We start from the raw sequence: 23,213 nt of genomic DNA on the forward strand, positions 1-23,213 counted from the left end.
TTCCCTGACCAAGGATCGAACCTGGGCCCCCTGCATTGGGAGCATGGAGTCTTAACCACTGTGCCACCAGGGAAGTCCCTCCCTTGTCTTTTTGATAATAGCTGTTCTATCATGTGAGGCGATCACTCATTATGATTTTGATTTCATTTCCCTGATGATTAATGATGTTGAGCACCTTTTCATGTACCTATTGGCCAGTTGTATATCTTTTTTGGAAAAAATGTCTATTCAGATACTCTATTTTTAAATCGTTTGGGGTTTTTTCTATTGTTGTATAAGTTCTTTATATATTTTGGATTTAACCCCTTATCAGATATACGATTTGCAAATATTTTCTCCCATTCAGTGGGTTCTCGTTTCATTTTGTTTATGATTTCCTTTGCTGTGCAGAAGCTTTTCAGTTTGATGTAGTCCCACTTATTCATTTTGCATTTTTAATTGTAGTGTCAAATCTAAAAAATCATTGCTAAGACCAGTGTTGAGGAGCTTACCCATATGTTTTCTTGTAGGAGTTTTATGGTTTCAAGTCTGTTTGTTCTACTTCAGTGAGAAGTGCCACTGGAATTTTGATAGGGATCGCACTGAATCTGTAGATTGCTTTAAGTAGTATGGATATTTTAACAATATTAATCCTTCCAATCCATGAGCATGAACTATCTTTCCATTTATTTGTATCTTCTTCAGTTTCTTTCATCAATGTTGTAGATTTTCATGATACAGGTCTTTCACCTCCTTGGTTAAATTTATTCCTGGGTATTTTATTCTTTTTGATGCAATTATAAATGGGATTGTTTTCTTAATTTCTCTGTGATAGTTCATTAAAGATTAGCTATTTCAAGTCAGACAGAGAAAGACAAATATTGTATGACCTCACTGATATGCAGAATCTGAAAAAAAAAAAACTCATAGAAAAAGAGATCAGATTTATGGTTACTAGGAGGTTGTGGGTTGAGGGTGGGAGGAGATTGGAGAAAGGCGGTCATAAGATACAAACTTCCAATTACAAGATAAATAGGTACTAGGGATGTAATGTACAGAATGATGACTGTAATAGTGTGATTTATAAGAAAAAATATATTTGGTCAGAATGACCATATATTTTTCTCATATATACAGCATTTGGCTTGTGATTAGTATCTGAAGCGGAGGGCAGTCTTGTGGCACTGAGCCCTTTACCTGTGGAATCTGATTCCATCTCTGGGTAGATGATGTCAGAATTGAGTTGAATCCTCAGACACCCTGATGGTGTCTGAGAATTGCTTGTAGGCACAGGGAAGCCTCCATACACACATTGGAACTGGGTCCAGAAACCTTCTTTAATGACTGTAGTTAACACTACTATATGATAGATATGAAAGTTGTTAAGAGAGTTCTTGTCACAAGGAAAAAAATTCTTCTCTTCTTTTTTTACTTTCTCTTATTATATCTATGTGAGATGATGGATGCTAACTAAACTTACTGTGGTATTCGTTTCACAATATATGTAAGTCAAACCATTATGCTGTATATATACAGTGATGTATGTCAACTATATCTCCATAAAGCTGGAAAAAAGCTAATAAACTACCAGAAAAAAGAATAGCTATTTCTCATGTGACATCAATATTAGGAACATGTATTTCATAAAAATGAACAACTCACATGCAATTTTAGACATCATAGACGGCTGGGGAGACACCTGAGATCCTTCTCTTTTTTTCATGATGGCATAAAACACATCCAGTACTTGAGGCAGAAAGATAACAACTTTAACTTTTTTCATAGACTGGACCAATCCTTTCTGAATAAAGTCTTCAATGGCATCAATTATGGCTGCTGCAACCTTATCTGGGTCTTGTTTGGCATTTCCTAGAAAGACAAATAATAAAAATGATTGGGAAAAAAAAATCCAACTGGATTTGAAAAAGAAGACCCAACTGGAAAAGGCTGAGGAATAAATTAGGGATTCTGATTCTCAGAATAAATTCCCACTCCTCAACTCTTTCATCACCATGGACTTTTCTACAATGCATCAGCAGACACCCTTGAAGTCCTAGATGTAATGGGGAGTTTTTGTTCCAGGATGTCAGGAACGGCCCAACAATGAACAAAAGGATTCAGAAACATAACTTGGTGTCTGATATCTGTTATTTGCTCTATTCAGCTGATCCCAGCTCACTATGTTCCTCTGTGTTAACAGAGCACAGTTAACCTTTCTTGGCTCACTGGTGTCGTCAAAAGATCCACAAAAAAACAAAAAGCAAAAGATGCTAATGTATGTTGAAATATCATGCTCTTTAAAGAGAACAGGTCTTCCCTGGTGGTACAGTTGGTTAAGAATCCGCCTGCCAATGCAGGGGACACAGGTTCGAGCCCTGGTCCGAGAAGATCCCACATGCTGTGGAGCAACTAAGCCCATGTGCCACAACTACTGAGCCTGTGCTCTAGAGCCTGCGTGCCACAACTATTGAAGCCTGTGCCCTAGAGCCCGTGTTCCGTAACAAGAGAAGCCACCACAATGAGAAGCACCGCAACAGAGTAGCACGGCAACAAAGAGTAGCCCCCGCTTGCCACAACTAGAGAAAGCCCATACACAGCAACGACGATCCAACGCAGACAAAAAATAAATAAATAAAAGAGAACTAATTATAAATAAATTAATTAATTTAAAAAATAAAGAGAACAGCATTATTTTTTGTTCAGTCATTTCTTGACTATTACATATATATCCTTATTCTCTCAGATGTCTTTGGGGACCTGATTTAAACTGAGCTAATTTCATAAGATACCTAGAGCCATAAGCAATTTGTTATAATCTATAATTCTTTGCTTACAAGTTATCCATAAGCCTCCAAGAAGTTTTTTGTCCCACGGTCACTATGATTTTAGCTGACTTGCAGGGTTCAAGGTTGCCACCTGAGCAAGGTCTTTTCCTATTTTAAGCATGCTCCATATCTTGTTTCTCAAGCCTACTGGCTAGGTAAGATCATGAAAAGTTCCTTGAAAAAGCTCACAAAAAGCCATGGAAGCAGTTCCATACGAATAGCAGCTGTCATACTGGGGGGTGGGGAGTGGGCAATGTGAAAGTTCTCTGGCCAACTTGGTGTGATAGATGAAGGGCCTATTTGAGTTATCCCTGTTGACAGTGCCCGCTATTACTGCAGAAAGGAGAGTAGACCTCTTTGACTTGGCTATGGAGACAACTGTAGGAATGTAGACAATCTCCATATAAAACTAACCTAGAGGGTTTGTGCAGGGGTTTTTTTATTATTAGATGATCAGGGAAAGAGGGAAATTCTCCACTGCAATGCTGTAGTTATTCCATGCTATTTGGAAGAATTTAAATGGGAATGTTCAGATATATTCATTCACTCTTCATAATCTAAGCACTTGGGACACAGAGGATGTGATATGTGGGGATGAACAGGTGTTCAACAGGTGAAGTATGGAAACCTGAGGGAAAGGCTACATCAGACAGAATTATGTAAGAAGCGTGATATGTTGAACCTGGTGTGTTCAGGGGAACAGGTTTGTTTTTGAGAAAGATAAACGGGGGAAGTAGGGGGGTCGGTGGAGGAGGCACTGGAGCAGGGAGCCAGGTCTAAACAGGAGAATTTAAATAAAGGTTTAGGCAAAAGACAAGAGCTGAACCAAGAGAGGAGGCCAAAATGAAGAGCTGGGTGTAGGGATTGAAGAGAGATTTAGAAAGTAAAGTCAACAGGACCAAGTGGCCAACTGGCTTTATACTTGCCCCTTTGTTCCCCGTCTTTTGCCACCCACAACCTTCACGTGTATTTCATAAGTCCTGTTGCACTGCAGTTGTTTGTTGACATGTCTGTGTCTCACAGAAGGCCAGGTGCCCCTTGTGGACTGGACCCTTTTCTTAGTCATCTTTCTAGCCCCGCTGCCTCAGCTCAGTGCCCGGCACATAGCAGACACTCAGTAAATATTTAATCAAACTAATTAATAAACTAATGCACATAGGAATGATGAAGAAGGTAGAGTCAAGGATTCTAGATAGAAAGTGATGTTTTTAATATGCTCAGGGATATAAGAGGAAGGGCAGGTGTGGGGGAGAAGACAATGAACTGGAGTTTGGAGTTTGCTTTGAGCTTGAGGTACTTGCAGGTACCAGTGAGTACCCATTCTCTCCCCTCAAGCCTGTGAGGAACAGGGAGAGGGCTTCCTTTACTGCCAGCAACTGTCTCAATCACAGTCTCAATTCAACTCATAATCACCACTAAGGGAGAAAGCTCCCCATCTGTTAGTCTAAAGGCCTACTCAGGTGATGATAGAGACAGGTAAAGAAGATGAGGAAGGAGTATTTGCTAACCTCGATTTATTTGTGCAGACCAGCAATGCAACCAGGTCAGTGGAAAAACAACAGGTCTGCAGTAACCCAGAAATAATTATACAAAACTAAAACTGCCTCATTTCCTTATTTCTTCTTTGACTCCACCCAAGGACTCCCTTGGGAAGGTCTGTGCCACCCTTAGGCTGCCTGCTTTCTTGGCACAAATAAAGTTAAGGTGGAAACATAAGACAAGAGCTCAGAGGAAAAAGCAGATGAAGATAGAGATTGGGGAATCATTAGTGAGTGTCCATAGAAAATGATAGATGATACATAGATGATAGACAGACAGATAGTACGTTGGCTAATCTGCTAGGACTGAATGATACTACAATGGGAATAAGAGCATAAAGGGAATATAAATTATACTTTCAGAAACAGAGAACTAAGGAGACATAACATTCTATGTGGGAACATTAAGAGGAATGAAAAATAAGAGAAATCAAAGTATGGGAAAGATAATTAGAAGAAGGCCCAGAAAGTGACAAGGATGATTAGGTTTATTCAGGCTAAACTTTTTTTGTGTGTGTGGTTCGCGGGCCTCTCACTGTTGTGGCCTCTCCCGTTGCGGAGCACAGGCCCCGGACGCACAGGCTGAGCAGCCATGGCTCACGGGCCTAGCCGCTCCGCGGCATGTGGGATCTTCCCAGACCGGGTCAGGAACCCGTGTCCCCTGCATCGGCAGGCGGACTCTCAACCACTGCGCCACCAGGGAAGCCCTCAGGCTAAACTTTGGGAGGGCCTAGAATGCCAGTGTGAGACACTCAAACTTAGATTCCTGAGCAATGGAATGATTAATCCAGTGCTGAGCCTTCTCTTTCTGGGACCAGTCAGCTCCATTGCACTTCAAGCCTGAGAGTATTTGCCTCCCCTGAGCAGATCTCTTAAAGGAGACCAAACAAGAATCCCTGATTAATGCACATGACTCAGATTGCTGGGGAAAGAGCTCAAAGAGCATCACCTTACAAATGATAAGTCCAAAGTACCATCCTTATAAATGAATACTCATACAATCATTATGTAGTTTAAGGAAAACAAGAAATTTCAGAGGCAGGCAAGCTGAAAGGAGGAAGATGGAGAGTTTCTGACCCATTAGAACCCCACGGGATTCTGGCAACTGAGAGGTCGCAATGCCCCACGGCCAGCCCACTGTCAAGGAGGCAAGAGAAGACAGACAGCCATGCTGTCTGAGAGTCGGCCATGGGGAGGCGGAAGTCCATGCACTGATGTTTCCATGGAGAGGGGATGGAGGGGAAGTCAAAGACTAAATAATGGGGGATGTGTAGAGGATGGAAAAGAGAAAGGATCTGATGAAAGCAATGAGAGATGGACTTTCTTTCCTTTCCCCTCCCTTCCCTTCCATATTAGAAAGCAAATGTCTACTATCCCAATACTCTCTTCAGTTTTCTTCATTTTTCCCTTTTTTACTTAAACTACCCACAGACTTTGCTCCTTCCCTCGGGGGCAGCCCTGGCTTGAGGAAGCTGCCCTGATGTAGACTCAGCAGTAAGTACATTAGCCATCAGCACCAATTCCAAGGGAAACTGGTCACCTTGGGATTTAGCCTTGACAGCCAGAGGCTACAAACCTGTCCCGATGGCTGGGAGGCAAACGGACGAATAATTCCACTTTTCACACTCTTGCAAAACACAGGAAACCGATCTCTTGACATCATTTCCACCAATGACGTGAATAATATTCTTGCACTTCAATAATCCACCTGTGGTAATTATATAATCTCTGTGGCCCCTTTTAGCTGGGAAACACAAGACAAAAAGATGCAAAATTAGATGCTGAACCCACTCTTTTTAATACATCTTTATTGGACTATAATTGCTTCACAATGCTGTGTTAGTTTCTGTTGTACAACAAAGTGAATCAGCCATATACATACATATATCCCCATATCCCTTCCCTCTTGGGCCTCCCTCCCACCCTCCCTATCCCACCCCTCTAGGTGGTCACAAAGCACTGAGCTGATCTCCCTGTGCTATGCTGCTGCTTCCCACTAGCTATCTATTTTACATTTGGTAGTGTATATATGTTGATGCTACTTCACCCCAGCTTCCCTCTCCCCCTCCCCGTGTCCTCAAGTCCATTCTCTATGTCTGCGTCTTTATTCCTGCCCTGCCCCTAGGTTCATCAGTACCTTTTAATTTTTTTTAGATTCCATATATATGCATTAGCATACTGTATTTGTTTTTCTTTTTCTGACTTACTTCACACTGTATGACAGACTTTAGGTCCATGCACCTCACTACAAATAACTCAGTTATGTTTCTATTTATGGCTGAGTAATATTCCATTGTATGTATGTGCCACATCTTCTTTATCCATTCATCTATCAATGGACATTTAGATTGCTTCCATGTCCTGGCTATTGTAAATAGTGCTGCAGTGAACATTGTGGTACATGTCTCTTTTTTAATTATGTTTTTCTCAGGGTCTATGCCCAGTAGTAGGATTGCTGGGTCATATGTAGTTCTATTTTTAGTTTTTTAAGGAACTTCCATACTGTTCTCCATAATGGCTGTATCAATTTACATTCCCACCAACAGTGCAAGAGGGTTCCCTTTTCTCCACACCCTCTCCAGCATTTATTGTTTGTAGATTTTGGGATGATGGCCATTCTGACCGGTGTGAGGTGATACCTCATTGTAGTTTTGATTTGCATTTCTCTAATAATTAGTGATGTTGAATATCTTATTTTTTGTTTTTGTTTTTTTGGGGTTTTTTTGCAGTACGCGGGCCTCTCACTGTTGTGGCCTCTCCCGTTGTGGAGCACAGGCTCCAGATGCGCAGGTCAGCAGCCATGGCTCACGGGCCCAGCCACTCCGTAGCATGTGGGATCTTCCCAGACCAGGGCACGAACCCATGTCCCCTGCATCAGCAGGCGGACTCTCAACCACTGTACCACCAGGGAAGCCCATGTTGAATATCTTTTCATATGCCTCTTGGTCATCTGTATGTCTTCTTTGGTGTCTATTTAGTCTTTGAACCCACTCTTTGATTGTTTAAAAAACAAAATGTCTAAATTGGCAGATAAAGCATTTTATGTGAATAAGAAACTCCTGAAATACGACCTTTGATGAATCTTTCTCGCTTCTCTTTTTAACTGTGAGATTACTTTTCACTTCTAATTCTCTACAACTGGAATTCTTTAGTAAAAGGTATGATTTTAAGATCAATATGTTGTCTCCCCAATCCCAGGACTTTCCTCATCCTCCACAGCCTCCCATATTCAGTCTTCTACTTAAAACTTAGAACCAAAAAGATAGCATTGTGCCTTACCTTGACGAGAACATTCCACTTCCACACTTTTCCCGGCATGTTCTAAAATTGCTTTGGAGACCCCTGCATGAGAAAAGCAAGATGTTTACACACATGAATAAAAAAGTTACAGGACATTTGGATCAGAATGATTGCCTAATTATCTAAATGCTTTCCCCATCATCAAAGGAATCCTATAACTTGGGCATTTCTGATAACAAAGAAGAAAAACTCATAAAAGAGCTGTTCCCAATTATGAGAAACAAGGTCAAAATAATTTTTAAATTATTAATTAATATCAATAAGCCAAGGTTGTAGAAACCAGTTTGGCTATAGGAACTCTCCTTCACAGGCTCTACTGTGACTATTACACTAGTCAAAATTCTATAAGTCAAGTACCTGCTTTGAGATTAAATGCCTTTGATGTTGAATTAACAATCACATCTGCCTCTTCTTTGGTGATATCTCCAGAGGCTACCTGGAAAATGATGGGCCCAATCTTCATTTCATGCACTCCTGAATCAGGGTTAGAAACAGTCCCGTATAAAACTGACAAGGAAAAAAAAAAAAAAAAAAGACTCAGTAACAAGTCAACAACAGCAAGAATGACTTAGGTCTCATGGTTCTCACCTGTGTCCCTCTCATCTCTCTCTCTCTCTCTCTCTCTCTCTCTCTCTCTCTCTCTCTCTCTCTCTCTCTCTCTGTGATCTCTGGCATTTAACCTGGCCCTGGCCTTGAGCCCCTGATGGTCTGTTTCTGGAAAAGGATTATAAAATATAATACATATCAAACATGGCCTTCTGCTGCTGGCTGAGGTGAATTAGCCCACTTGAGCCTTTCTTTCCCACTGACTACAAGTAAAAACATGGGACAAATACAAAATGCCACTCTGAGAACTGAGATGTGCACAAAAGCAGGCAGACTGGGGAAGGGAGTCAAAACCTGAAGCAGCCGCCTGTGCTGCTTCCCATTTAGTTTTGCTTTGAAATTTCTCCTCTTTTCTCTCCCAGCTTTGACCCAAGCATGGCCCTAGTTACAGAACTACACAATGAGAACAGGCAGCAAAACTCTCAGAGAATCTCTGTCTTTGCGGCCAGAGGATTGAGAATATGGGTCCCTGTGAGCTGAAAAGTATGGCAGAGGAGCCTCATTATTTTCCATATTTTTCCTTTTTAAATCCAAGCCCTGAACCAAGATGCCCCGGCTGCAGAACTCCACAGCGGCACCGCAGGGAGCTAAAACTCTGAGAGACATTCTGTATTTCTGTCCAGAAGAATCAGGAAAAAAGGCCTTGTGGTCTGAAAAGTGTATATGTGGTATATGGGAAATCCCTGTGATTTTGTTTATTTGGTCCCCTCCCCCCACCCTCACCCCCTCTGCTTTGCCCAAGGGCACCCCTGATCACACAGAATAATGAGGAAACAGAACAGGCAGCTTCAACTCTGAGAGAACCTTGTCCTTCTGGCCAGAAGACCTGGAAAATGGGCTTCTGCAAGTCAGAGACTGTAAGGGGAACGCTGGAGTGGTGACCCCCTATTCTGTGTATGATTGGAGTCAAACCTGAGCTCACCCCAGAGCTGTGCACGTGGGGCAGACCCAAGCTGCACAGCAAAGGCCTTGAGAATGGAATTGACCTTGGTACCACTGCCCACACAGAAAGTGAGGCAGGACTTGTAGAATGACATTAACTGATTGGCTACCTGCTCAAACAAACAAAACAATCATCATTTTCCAGAGGATTTTAACAGGACCCAAGTCTTACAACACAATGTTTAAAATACCCATTCTATAATACAAAATTGTTTGTCATACAAAGAACCAGGAAAATGTGACCAATTCTCAAGAATAAAGACACTCAATATAGATGCTAATCCCAAGATGATTCAGATGTTGGAATGATCAGACAAAGACTTCAAAGCATCTACTATAACTACGCTCCCTGAGGTCGAAGTAAACACACTTGAACGCATGGAAATGATTTGGAATGAATGGAAAAATAGGGGTCTCTGCAGAGAAATATAAACTATAAAATAAGAATCAAATGGACATTTTAGAACTTAAAAATACAATATTTGAAATCAAAAATTCACTGGATAAGCTCAATAGTATAGTAGATAGAGAAAAGAATCAGTGAATTTGGAGGTAGATTAATAAATATTATCCGATCTGAAGAACAGAGAGAAAAAGACTGAAAAAAAAAAAAAAGAACAGACCCTCAGAGATATTATCAGAAGGCTTACCACTCATGTTATTGGAGCACCAGAAGGAGAGGAGAGAGAGATCAGTGCAGAAAAACATATCTGAAGAAATGACTGAAAAATCCCCAGATCTGATGAAAGACATACATATTCAGATTTAAGAAGCTTCAGCAAACTCCAAATAGGATAAACTCAAATATAAGTAACTTTGACAGAGGAGAAGCATTTGGTTGGTATCATCTCTTTAAATGTGTCTATTTCTGAAAACACTTATCACATCATCCTTAGAAAATAGTAGCCTCATCACCACTTAAAAACCCATTGTACAGATTATATAATCTGGCCTGCCTACTCTTTCACCCCAGATCACATAAACATGGCCAGTGTCTTGCATGCTCAGGTGTATAGAATATAATTTATTATCTTCTTTATCACAAATTGTTTCTTTCATAAAAATTATCCTATCATTTTTCACTTAACACTGAATACTTATTTAGCAACTAAAAATAATTTCTCTATTTAAAAGCTTTATTGAACCTTGTGTATCTTCAGCCTTGGGAATTTTGTCACTGATGAAATTTCCATTAGCCCTTCTGGCAAATTCATCTGAGAATGCCTAGAAATACAAAGACAGTTTTAATCACTACAATTCTCTGTAGATGAATGAGTTTGATTCATCAGACCTTTTGATCCTACATGCACAAATATTTAGGAGAGAACAATTCTCAGAGTATCATTTATTTTCATTATAGATTTTAAGTTATGAAAAATTCATAAATTCTATTTCTGTAAATACAAACTATGAAAACTATCAAAGATGTGAACAAAAATATAACTACAACACTATCTGTAATTGAGAAAAAATTAAACAATTTAAAAATCCAACAGGAAAATGGTTAAATAAATTTTAGTATATCCATATGTTGGAGTATTTATCAGCCATTAAAAATTATGTTTTCAAAGATTAGTTAATGGAATAGGGAAATGCTTATTTCATATTATTAAATGAAAAAAGAATGATACTAAATTACATTATATAATACCACGTTTAAAAGTCCACATATATAAAAGAATACTAAGATGAAATACAACTAAAAGAATTTATGCACTTTTTATTGTTCAAAGTTTCTACAATGAACATGTATTACTCTCATAATCAGTAAAAGCAAATACTTTGTTGTTGTTAAAACTACAGTGTTAAGAGAAGGACAATCACAAGGACCCAAACACTTCAGTTTTTAACTTCTTATTTGTACCAGGAGAGAAACAGCTAGGGGAGTAGTGTTTTTGGAGCAAGAGGCTAGAATTCCATTTCTTTGCCTGGTTAGTGACACCCCAAAATCATCACTTTCTTCCTCCTTGTAAACAAGCAACAGGAAATTTTGTTGGAAAAAAAACAAGTAACATCTTGGCTAAAAGGCTGATACAATAATGGGAGAAGGACCAGGAGAGACTATACAGAGCCAGGGTTCTCCAGGCACCAGGCACGTGATCTACAGGTGTAAAGGTGGACAGGTGTAAAGGTGGACTAGTTTGACTCTGGAGAACTAGAGAGGAGCTGCCATTCGGCCACAGCAAACTGTTCACACAGAAAACCATGTCCAAGGTGCCAGAACTTTTGAATTTTTAGGTCACAGTGGACATCTGGAGTTTTATGTGACAAGTTTGGTTCTTAAATGCCAGCAACTGATTGAAATTTTTAAAAAATAGCCCAGATAAAGCACATCTAAAGGCTATGTTCCAACCATAGGCTGCTGTGTGCAACCTCTGTTAGTCTCCACCTATAAATATTTCAATAAGTTTTGCTGATTTTTGTGAAAATATGACCAAAGCTTAACTGTCTTTAAAAGTCTTAAGAGAAAAATTCTCACAGCCATGTATGGAGAATCAATACTATTTCCAATGGCAATAAAAGTGTCTGTATAGACTAATCCCTTTACAAAATACTTGCAGAATTTGAAACTTTAGGAAAGATAACAAAGGCTGAGGTTGCACAGGAAGAGCAAGATTTGAGGGTTCAGATCCATGTCACAGGACTCACTTCCCTACAATGAACTCAGCCATTCATTCAAAAACTCTCAGCACTTCATGTCTCTAGTTCATTTTATGTGTATAAATCTTAGCTCCCAAAGTAATTATGATTTATAGGAGGGAGAGTACATGCAACATACCCATTCTGTAATCCACATCACTTTGTACAATGCAAGTCATAGGAAGGTTGTTCACAAAGCATTTATTGACTAGAAATGACTGTAGTTATGCAGGCCAACTAAATGGACCACATATTTTGCCTGGGTGATTTAGCTGTCTGATTAGAATTTAGATTTGTTTGCTTCCAAAGTATTTAAAGGTAGTGTCTAGATCCAGAAAAAAAAATAAGTATGACCTAAAAAATTCAGTTATTCCAATGATCTATGGACATCTCTTGGGTTGCTAGCCTTAATCTGTTTAATTCTTGCATTATCATGGAACTTTTCAAACAATATCATCTACTCTCCTGGACTCTAAGGACTTGCAGGGCAGGAATAATGGCCTCTTATTAAATGCCTCTTTTTCCCCCATAATGCTGAGTCCAGAGGCTTACTCACAGCTGGTGTTCAGCAAATGTGAACTGGTTGATGGACTCTCTGTGACCAAAGATGGTTCTGGTATTTCTGGTCCCAACCGTCTTACTCCTATGGGGATGTGCTGAGCCTTCAGTTGTATCTTATTCTTACATTCTCCTACTTGTAGGACCACAGCTGTGCTTTTATATTATGTATTAAAATTTCTATGTTCATATGGAAGGAAATTCTATAGAGTAGAAGAGGCTTACGGGATATGTCAACTCCACTGCAATATTTGGGCCTTATTTGGATTCTGATTCAAACCAACAAGCTATAAAAACAAAATAAAATTCTTATGAAACAGTTGGAAAAGTGAACATTGACATGATAATTGATGAAATAAAGGAATGATTGCCAATTTCTTTTAGGTGTGAAATAGTATTGTACTTAGATTACTATTTTTTTTAAATAAATTTATTTATTTATTTTTGGCTGCATTGGGTCTTCATTGCTGTGCACTGGCTTTTCTTTAGTTGCAGTGAGCCAGGGCTACTCTTCGTTGCAGAGCACAGGCTCTAGGCATGCGGGCTTCAGTAGTTGCAGCACACAGGCTCAGTAGTTGTGGCGCACGGGCTTAGTTGCTCTGCGGCATGTGGGATCTTCCTGGACCAGGGCTCAAACCCATGTCCCCTGCATTGGCAGGTGGATTCTTAACCACTGCACCACCAGGGAAATCCATTTAGATTACTTTTGAAAAAGAATCCTAATGTCTAAAACAAATACTGAATTGTTTATGGGTAAAAGGTATATATGGGATCTGCTTCAAAAACAATATGGGAGGAAGGGAAATAAATGGAGATAGAGATGAGATGAAACGTACTGGCCATAGGCTGATAACTATGAAGATGAACAATGGGTACAAGGGATTTCATTATACTATTTTGTTTACTTTTGCATATGTTTCAAATTTTTCTTAATAAGAAGTCAAATTTTTTTCTATATCCATAAATGTGCTTGAAGTTTGCCATGCTGCAACTAGTCCACACTACTCTTTTACTCTCCTGTATGAAAATATATGAAAGAAACAACCTTTCAGACCAAGAAGACACTTGAACATGTTAGGGCTCAGTTGCCAAAATAATGAGTAATGAGTAAGACTGTACCTGAATATTTCCATGATCACTTGGGTGCAACAGAAAGCAAACCTCTTGTAAAGTTGTGGGTTGATTCTTGCTGCTGAATTTGAACACTTCTGAGGTGATTAATTCAGCAAAAATGTTTTTAGGAAACCCCAGATTTCCTGTTCCTATTGCTGGAAATGCAATTGAGTTTAAGGACAAACTCTCAGTGATTTCCAAACATTCTCTGATTATGTTTTCCATGATCTGAAAAGCACAAAGCACATTCTTATACATTTTGCCTGGAAATCGGAGTTTGAACAAAAAGAACAAGAATTTAGCAACTCTGTGATCTCTGTCTACTCCTTTTCGCTTTCAACAGAAGGCAGGTTAAGGACAGTCAGAAGGGGAAAGGAAAACAGAGGAGTAAACAAGGAAAAGGAAAGAAGAATATGTGAGACCCTCCAAAAAGATTCAAACTCACTCAGCAATGAAGGAAAGAAGCAAAGCAGCTACTGTTTTGTTTCCTTCAGTCTCTTCCACTCTTCATGCCCTCACCTTTCCTTCCTCGCTAAAGAGTGCTATCTTCAATAATTCTTCCCTGAGTCCCAACTATGGCTGAGAACTGTAATCAATTTCTGTTATTAACTGGTCCTCGGGAGAAGTCAGCTACAGCTGAAAGAAATGGCTATGAGAATGTGCTGTTATTACAGAACAGACAGAGCCAGGGTTCAATCTACATTCCACTGAAAGGAGAGCCCAAAGGCCTACTTAATTTCCTGGAGAATTTAAAACCAGGTCTCACCTTGCGTGAAGATGTTCTGTCATTTGTCCAGTCTGGGGCCACCACGTGAAGCACTCGGTGGCAGTGCAGACTGCAACCACTTGTTTGGATAACTGTGCCAACCTCAACAGCCACCCCTTGTCCAGCTGTCTTCAGCTCCTCCTGGAGCTTTTGTCCCGCTTTTTCCAAGAGGGCCTTGGAAAGGGGCCCTCTACTGAGCTCAAGATCCGACGAAATGGAGTTGACAACCACATTGGTCTTAAAGACAAAACCAACAATTTGTTTCAAATTGTAAGAAAAAGCATTCATCGAGGATTACTGTATTTGAGCCACCGGGCTTGGCACAATGGGGACAACTAAGATGATTAAGTTTTCAGGGATTGAAATACCACCCCAAAAGAGAGTGTTATTAGATACTTATTTAAATGACACTCTAGGACAAAAGACAGCTGTCAAAGAGCAATACATAAATGGTATGCGATCACCAAAGGCACTTCTAGAGGAAGTGCCTTCAGAGGCTAGTAAAGACACTATGAGCGGGCTTCCCTGGTGGCGCAGTGGTTGAGAGTCCGCCTGCCGATGCAGGGGACACGGGTTCATGCCCCAGTCCGGGAGGATCCCACATGCCGCGGAGCGGCTGGGCCCGTGAGCCATGGCCGCTGGGCCTGCGCGTCCGGAGCCTGTGCTCCGCAACGGGAGAGGCCACAGCGGTGAGAGGCCCACGTACTGAAAAAAAAAAAGACACTATGAGCAATGTGGTGTCTGAGAAATGGGAATAGTTGTAGCAGGCAGAGAGAGATAGGGAAGTCATTCGGGAGGGGCAACAGCATGGACAGAAGCATGGTAGGTTGGTGAGCGGCAAGTAGATTAATTTGACCTGATAGAGAGCTTCTGCAGCAAAATGGTGCCAGCCAGGCTAGAAATGTTACGCTGAGCACAGACTATAGAAGGCCTCGAGTGCCAAGCCAACTGGACTTCCCAGCAGCAGTGAAGAGCCATGGGAGCTTTTTCAGGAGGACAGTTAATGTGAGCAGATTAATCAGGCTTGACTAAGACACCAAGAGGAGATGGGAGAAGGAATGTGACCAAGTGATTGTCAAAGCTGCCCCACGTGGGTCACTGAGGAGTAATGCAGAGCACGTCTTGGCTTCAGCAGGCACACACCTATGGGAGTGAAAGGCATGGAAGGAATGTCTTACTACTCAGCATTCAAGGTGAATGAGGATTGGAACTCACTCCAATTACTGACCCTTGGCCAAAAGAGATCTTTGTTTATTTGCTTGTTCTTTTCAATGAGAAACAAAATTATTTTTAAAATTTTGAAATAGAGCAATGCACATTCCAACCCTAGCTCCATCATTTGTTAAATGTGGGATTTGGGCAAATTATTTAACCCCTCTAAATCTCATTCCTTCATCTGTGAAATGAGAATAATAATAATAATCCTGGAATCTGCCTCATGGCACTGAATGAGAAGATGCATGTCAAAGCACTTAGTAGAGTGCCTGGCTCATAGTAAATAGTCAGTGTTAGCTATTATTCTTGTAATTATGATTTAAGCTTACTGTAAGTAGAGATCTAATTTTTTACAATCTCTTTCCATATTTTAAACTAAACGAAAAATATTTTAAACCAAGTAACAACTTGAACAAAACAGGAGAATGACCCACAGGATGGGAGAAAATATTTGCAAATCATATATCTGTTAAAGGACCTGTATCCAGCATATATAAAGAACTCTTAAAATTCAATAATAAAAAGGTAACTCAATTTAAAAGTGAGCAAAGGATGTGAATAGACTTTTCTCCAAATAAGATATGCAAATGGCCTTCCCTAAGCATCCCTGCCCCAGGACTGCCCACATTCGCCCAGCTCAGGAAGTTAACACCTGGCACAGCAGGGGGCTTCCAGGACTGTTTGGATTAGTTAGAGCCTGTGTTGAAAAGGTTGCTAAGTACATTTTTAAAAAACACGTCACCCCTTGGCAGAGCTATAAGAACTGTCCCCACATAATACCCAGACCTCCCCCAGGTCACTTTCTACCTTCCTCCCTACATTTTCTTACTGGTGTTGGGAGCTGATGGTCCCTCAGACTCAGAACCCTCTGGTTCAGTTCCGCTGATAAGATTACTGTCTTCCATCCCCATGTTATGCTCTAATTTTTCTGTGTCTGCTATCAGTGAATTTGACAGGAAATTAACCTTAGATTTGCCAAAATATGACAGGTGTAAGAGCACTGCAAAAGTATAGAGAGCCTCGCAAATGTTAGGTATTATTGTGGATTTTCACATTTACTGGAAACTAGTGATCTGAATACACTATCAGCTCCCCCAGGTAATTGGCCAATCTCAATCAGTGAATGCCTTGGTGAAGTAGCCCAATTTTCTAAGGAAACCTGTTTCAAGGCAGGGATGGAAGGCATGAGATTCTCCCATTGATCCTAATCTCCCTTTAGCAACAGGCTAACTGGAGTCCCAGCACCCTGGTGGGTGTTCTGAAAACAAGGGCACTCACTGTAGCACTCCGCACATCTCCTTTCACCAACAGCATCCTCAGGCCTTCTGGGGTCAACAGACTGGCTCCTTTTCCATGATCTTTTCTCAGGTTGGGCTGGACTGCTGCTGGTAAACTGGGCAGGGAAGCAACATCAGGCAGGGTGTCTTTAAATATAATTTTTGCACTTTCAGCAAAGGCCTCAACAGTCTTCTCAGCTATATCCACAAGGTAAACCTCTTTCAAGCTGCATCCATTCTGTTTACACTGGAACCATTCCTTGATCGCCAAAATAATGCTCTGCACACACTGGGGCAGGGGAAAGCCGAGGGCTCTGGAACTAATAGCAGGCATGGCTATGGATCGGTACTTGTGTTTTACAGCCAAATGGAGACTTCCTTTCACAGCAGTCTTTAACTGCCACACACATTTCTGGGCCTCATCGCTCTTCCACGGGGGCCCTACTGCGTGGATCACATGGTGGTACGGGAGCTTTCCTGCTTTCGAGATGACGGCACAGGAAGGTAAGAGCCTGACCTTTCTTGTCTTCATTATCTGGTCACAGTCTTCTTGGAGCTCAGGGCCAGCTACTTTTAAAAGAGCAGCAGCCAAACCCCCAGTGAGCTTGAGCTCCTCGTTGGCCGCATTCACCACCACTTCAACGGGAAACTGTGTCAAGTCTCCTTGCTGCACAATCAGCGAGACTCCAGGGGCTAAATCTGTCCGAAACAAGCACCTGTGCCCACCAGTGCTGCCTCCCTCCTTTTCTTCATCCTTCTGTAGTTCAATAAAACAATTAAATAACCTTCTGACCTCACTTTTATAATACCGTGCTTTATCCTGGAAGAACTGACTGGCTCCTGGCTTATCAATATGCAAGGTTTTAACACAGACCATATCCCGGGCTTGCATGACAATGTTCATTCCCTCCAGGACTTTGGTCTTTGGGCCAGTTAGTAAAATGCCTTTTTGCTTGTTCTCAGGATTAAAAACTACCTGAACGTTCATCTTCTTTATCTTTTGCCACAATAGCTTTTCTGCCCTTAAGTAAGCAATAACTAAGGAAGGCTTTACTTCAATCAATTTCTCTATTTTTGTGTGTTTTTCCATGAAGTCAAAAAGCAACTCATAGATTTCATTTACTTCTCTCACACAGCCTGCGATGATGACCTGGGCTGTGGTTTCTGAAGTGACCTCATGGATTATTACAGTCTTTGAGGAGGAATTATGTTTCTTATGCAAATTGCAAGTGAGCCCTTTCCATTTCTTACTGTTAAGAACTTCCCTGTCTTCAATGTCAATGCACTTATAATTTAAGGCACTGACCATTTGCTTTTCAGCTTCTAATAGGACTGCAGAAAAAGCACCAGTTAAGAGAACAGTTGTGCCCTCTAGCTCATAAACTGCAAGAATGTTCTGTGCTATAAAGAGAGACTTAGAGAATTCTGCAGAGTCAACCTGTTGCAGAAACTGAAAAACCTCCGGGGGAACCTGAATGTTTCTCTGAGCCATGGCATATACCTTTTCCTGGATTTCACACTTTACTTTATACACATCTGCAGGGAGTCCTTTGAAGCACATGTGTTGAGAGGCTTCATCATAAAAAATCTCCACCTCTGGGCACTCCTGTATACCGCTGTGCAACAGAAGTGAATACCTTCCTGGAGAAATGGCCAGTTTTTGCTTCAGACTTTGCTCTTCTCTTCTAATTTCTTGAATGGTGCCTTCTATTAAGTCCTTGATCTGTGGCTCAATGTTTTGAACATCCTCTGATTTCCCCACTAAGGTTGCAATCCCTGTTAGTGCATCAAACTCAATCAAAATCCTATCATCTTCTAAATTGTCTTTTATGATGTCCCATACTGTTGAATCCACTTTAAATGAGGTCACTGTATACTCAGACCTGATACCAGAGAATACTGTAGAAGCATCTTTCTGCCAGGTCTTGATTTTTTGTCTTCCTTGACTTACTAAGGTGGCTGCAGGTCTGATGATCACTTCACTGCCGAGTTGGTGCAATGTTAGCTCACAGTGACAACATCTCATTTCATCATTTATCTTGTCAATCAGGTGATTCTTTTTCTGCAAGAACTTCCATAAGGAAAGATCCAGTGATTCTCTGAATGGTGCTGGAAGCTTGATCAGAGGCTTCTCCTGTCCATACAGGGCTGTGCCCAAAGAAGTATAGTACGGGAACACAGAGAGCGGCATATTATTGATGTCAAGTTTCTTGGTCATGATGGTGTCTAACACTTAAAGGAAAGAAATTAAGTAATCTCAGTGCAATATTTGTCAGATGAAAAAACAAGCAAACAAGCTTTCCTATTCTAGAGAAAAAAAAAATCCTAATGTTTGTAGAGCTTTGATGTTACAACATGCTATTAAAAAGCAGCACTACTTCCAAAGTGCTCAAATATAAACTGATATGTATTAACACTGCACAGGTATTACTTATTTCATGGAATAATTACTTTCCAGCCAAGAACACTCTATGTTGAAATTCTGTTAAGTAAATTCTATTTTTCTGTTTTTCTGATAACACTGATATATGACCACCAGGTTAAGAAAGACAGAAGAGGGACTTCTCTGGTGGTGCAGTGGTTAAGAATCTACCTGCCAATGCAGGGGACACGGGTTCGAGCCCTGGTCCGGGAAGATCCCACATGCAACGGAGCAACTAAGCCCATGTGCCACAACAACTGAGCCTGCGCTATAGAGCCCACAAGCCACAACTACTGAGCCCTTGTGCCACAACTACTGAAGCTCACACGCCTAGAGCCCATGCTCCACGACAAGAGAAGCCATGAGAAGACCACGCCCGGCAACAAAGAGTAGCCCCTGATCTCTGCAACTAGAGAAAGCCCATGTGCAGCAACAAAGACCTAATGCAGCCAAAAATAAATAAATAAATAAATTTAAACAAAAAAAGAGAAAGAAGAGTTTGGTCACCAGCAAGGGGATAATGTTTGCTCCAGTGTGAAGAATACTTTCCAGCTCAAAGCAAAGCTAATCTAAGAATCATGTTATGTATTTCTTCTTGTACAGTCGCACAATTTTAGATTTCATAGATGACTTAGATTCCGTTAATACTTCTAAGAGGAGGAGCATAATAATAATTATAATAGCTTACTACATGTCAGACAATATTCTAAGTGGTTTACATATATTTAATGCTCACAACAAACCTTTGAGGTAGAGACACTATTATTATCATCCCTATTTACAGTTGATAAAACTGAAGCTAGGAAATGTTAGGTAACTTGAATAGGGTCACACAGACTGTAAAGATCTGAGCTAAGATTCAAGCCAGTGTCTGTCTAACCCCAAAGCCCATGCTCTTGCCCCTCTTCCAAGGGTTCCAAATGAAGACCATCCTCACAGTCATCAGAGAGCCCAGCCCCAGAGACTCTGATTCGGTAAGTCCTGCACATCCCTTGTCCCTGCTCTAATCCCCTTCCTGCCACGTTTACTGGGACAGTCTCTGTGTGTATGTGTGTGTGTAGGGGTACCCTTCTCCTCCAAACCCCTGCTCACTTTGTGTTGGTTATTAGACAGGTACAAGGGGTCTAAGCAGGAAGGGAATTAGAATGAACTCCAGTAACAACTTGGATTAAAATAGTATCTTGTGAAAGGATGTTAAAAATAACTTCACCTTGTGCACGATTGGCTCCTAGGCCTGGAGCCAGACCTAATGAAGAAAACGTGGCCTTCAGAGGCCCAGACTCATGGCTTCAACTTCCCCCCATGGCCTGGAACAGACTCTGAGTACCAGCGAACACCACCATGTGCCAAGCACTCTGCAGGTACAATTTATTTTTTTTTATTTTTATTTTTTTAAATAAATTTATTTACTTATTTATTTTTGGCTGTGTTGGGTCTTCATTTCTGTGCGGGGGCTTTCTCTAGTTGTGGCAAGCGGGGGCCACTCTTCATCGCAGTGCGCAGGCCTCTCACTGTCACGGCCTCTCTTGTTCTGGAGCACAGGCTCCAGACGTGCGTGCTCAGTAGTTGTGGCTCACGGGCCCAGTTGCTCCGCGGCATGTGGGATCTTCCCAGACCAGGGATTGAACCTGTGTCCCCTGCATTGGCAGGCAGATTCTCAACCACTGTGCCACCAGGGAAGCCCTGCAGGTATAATTTAATTTGATCCTCACAACATTCCTACAAGTAGTAATGTGAGCCCTCTTTTACAGATGGAAAACAGAGGCTTTGGTGGGTTAAAGTAACTTCCCCAAGATCACAAAGCTAGTAAGCACCAAAGCCAGGCATTTGAACTCAGGTCTGTCTGACCCAAGAACCATCACAGATATCACCTTAAAGTGGCTTAAGCTCTCCATCCTGTTCTCCTCCTCTGTAAAAAAAAAAAAAAAAAAAAAAAAAAAAAAAAAAAAAAAAACTATATAACTGTGCAGGTTCTTATGAGGATTCAGTGATGAGATACCGTGGCAGAAAACACAGCAAAAGATCTCATGTAGGGACTTCCCTGGTGGTCTAGTGGATAGGACACTGCACTCCCAATGCTCCCCAGTCAGGCAACTAGATCCCACATGCGTGCCGCAGCTAAGAGTTCGCATGCCGCAACTGAAGATCCCACATGATGCAACTAAGACCCAGCACAGCGAAATAAATAAATAAATAAAATATTTTTTTAAAAAAAGATCTCAGGTACAACAAGCATTCAATAAGAGCTCCCTTCCTTAAGATTTTGTGAATTGGATTCTGTGAAGTTGAACAAAATAATTTCAGAGTAAAGTGCCTAACTTATTCCTCTCAAATGATCTATATAAAATACAATATTGCTAAATAAATTCTGTTTTAAATTCAGCTTTATCTTCAGTTTGCCTCATTATTAACTCATTGTAAGTGGTGAAATATCCTACAAGAAAAATTAATGTTATAGATGTACAGGAGATTGGGGGAAAGTGGAGAAGTTAAGAGCATAGATTATGGGGCCAGACTACCCAGGTTCAAATGCTGGCTCTGTCACTTACTAGCTGTGTAACCTTGGCCAAGTTATTTGATCTTCCTGTGCCTCAGTTTCTTCATTTGTAAAATAGGGATTACAATAATAGCAACGCCCATAAAGCAGTGTCTGTGAATGCACTTGGTAGCACCCTGAAGAGCTGTGCAAATGTAAGTCATATTCATAAGAAGACACAGCCCGAGAGAGAAGGGGAAATCAGTGTATCTCAGACACAGAGAACAGGGAATGAGTGAGTTTTGAGGAGAAGGTGTGGTCAACATAGTCAGATGATGCAAAGAGGTCAAGGCAAAGAGCAACTTTTGAGAGTGCCCTACAAGTGTGGCTCTAGCATAAAATAAACCTGAATAAAATAGTTCCTATTATTATTTGTACACATGTAACATAGACATTCTGAGAACACATCCAACTTCCCCATGCCCTCAAGATGTTCGAAAGCCCCATAGTTGTCAACTCCCATCATAAACTGGGAGGTTAACTTCTAGAGTAACAGTTCTATGTAGCTCTCTCCCTGGGCCCAAGGCCAGGCTCAGAGAGATTTAAAGAACATGCAACAGAAGCTCATCTTTCATCCCTTTGCCCAAGGAACGCTAGGTCTTTCATTCCATTTTAATCCAAACCATACCTTCACCACAATTTCCCCAACTCGTAACAGCTGAAAGGAGGTTCCTCCAAGTACCCCCATGAAACAGTTTACTTTAAGTGAGTGGCATTCCACATGATCCTGTCTCCTGGTCCCTCAGATGATCCCAAGCACAACGTTCCTTCTTTCCCTAAGAAGTCTGGCTCCCTAATTCCTACTCCTCAGCCTTGACCTCTGAACATCAGTGGAATCTCCAGGCTGACCTAGCACATGCCTCAGAGGACTGGCAATCCATGTCTACGAATCCCTCAGAAACATTTCCCTAAGGTTCAGCTGGGCAAGGTTTTCACAGGGTCACTGCAAAGAACAATCCAGCAGGCATCCACTGATCATGTGAAACCACCCCTATTAATTTCTGAATGATGACACTGACAGGTGAAGTGGGAAGTTAAGATACTTTATAGGAACTGTGTGTTTCTGAGTATTTCTTTACCTAATCTTGTTGAAGTTAACTTGAGAATTTCTACCAAACATATAGCTAAAACACAGATCACCTCTTTAAATACAGTATCTCAAAAACTCTAAGAATTATATATTTTTCAGTCTATCATAAGTAGAGACCCAAGAGAGAATCTCCTTGTATCTTTCAAAAACTTGACATTACTTCTCTAAAGTTTGAATCACTGGATTCACTTAGCATGATATACCAGATGTACAGGATTGCTACGTGGATTTCCAAAAATATATATGGAGGGACTTCCCTGGTGGTCCAGTGGTCAAGAACCTGCCTTCCAGTGCATGGGACACGGGTTCGATCCCTGGTTGGAGAACTAAGATCCCACATGCCACAGGGCAACTGAGCCCACGCGCTGCAACTACTGAGCACACGAGCCACAACTAGAGAGCCTGT

At 41.1% G+C, this 23,213-nt stretch overlaps 1 protein-coding gene across 1 annotated transcript in view; it reads right to left on the reverse strand.

Moving 5' to 3' along the window:
* The window catches only part of PARP14 (poly(ADP-ribose) polymerase family member 14), a 49,328-nt gene that overhangs the window by 12,964 nt on the left and 13,151 nt on the right, over nucleotides 1-23,213 (reverse strand). Inside the window, exons 6-13 of the mRNA XM_059064333.2 lie at nucleotides 16,761-18,991; nucleotides 14,268-14,504; nucleotides 13,508-13,729; nucleotides 10,336-10,414; nucleotides 8,000-8,149; nucleotides 7,622-7,684; nucleotides 5,919-6,086; nucleotides 1,642-1,848 (exon numbers count right to left, since the gene is read on the reverse strand). Coding sequence (XP_058920316.1) covers nucleotides 1,642-1,848; nucleotides 5,919-6,086; nucleotides 7,622-7,684; nucleotides 8,000-8,149; nucleotides 10,336-10,414; nucleotides 13,508-13,729; nucleotides 14,268-14,504; nucleotides 16,761-18,991 — 3,357 coding nt within the window. The remainder of the gene's footprint in view (nucleotides 1-1,641; nucleotides 1,849-5,918; nucleotides 6,087-7,621; nucleotides 7,685-7,999; nucleotides 8,150-10,335; nucleotides 10,415-13,507; nucleotides 13,730-14,267; nucleotides 14,505-16,760; nucleotides 18,992-23,213) is intronic.

The sequence above is a fragment of the Kogia breviceps genome, chromosome 5 (assembly GCF_026419965.1).
Source record: "Kogia breviceps isolate mKogBre1 chromosome 5, mKogBre1 haplotype 1, whole genome shotgun sequence".
Classification (NCBI taxonomy): domain Eukaryota; kingdom Metazoa; phylum Chordata; class Mammalia; order Artiodactyla; family Physeteridae; genus Kogia; species Kogia breviceps.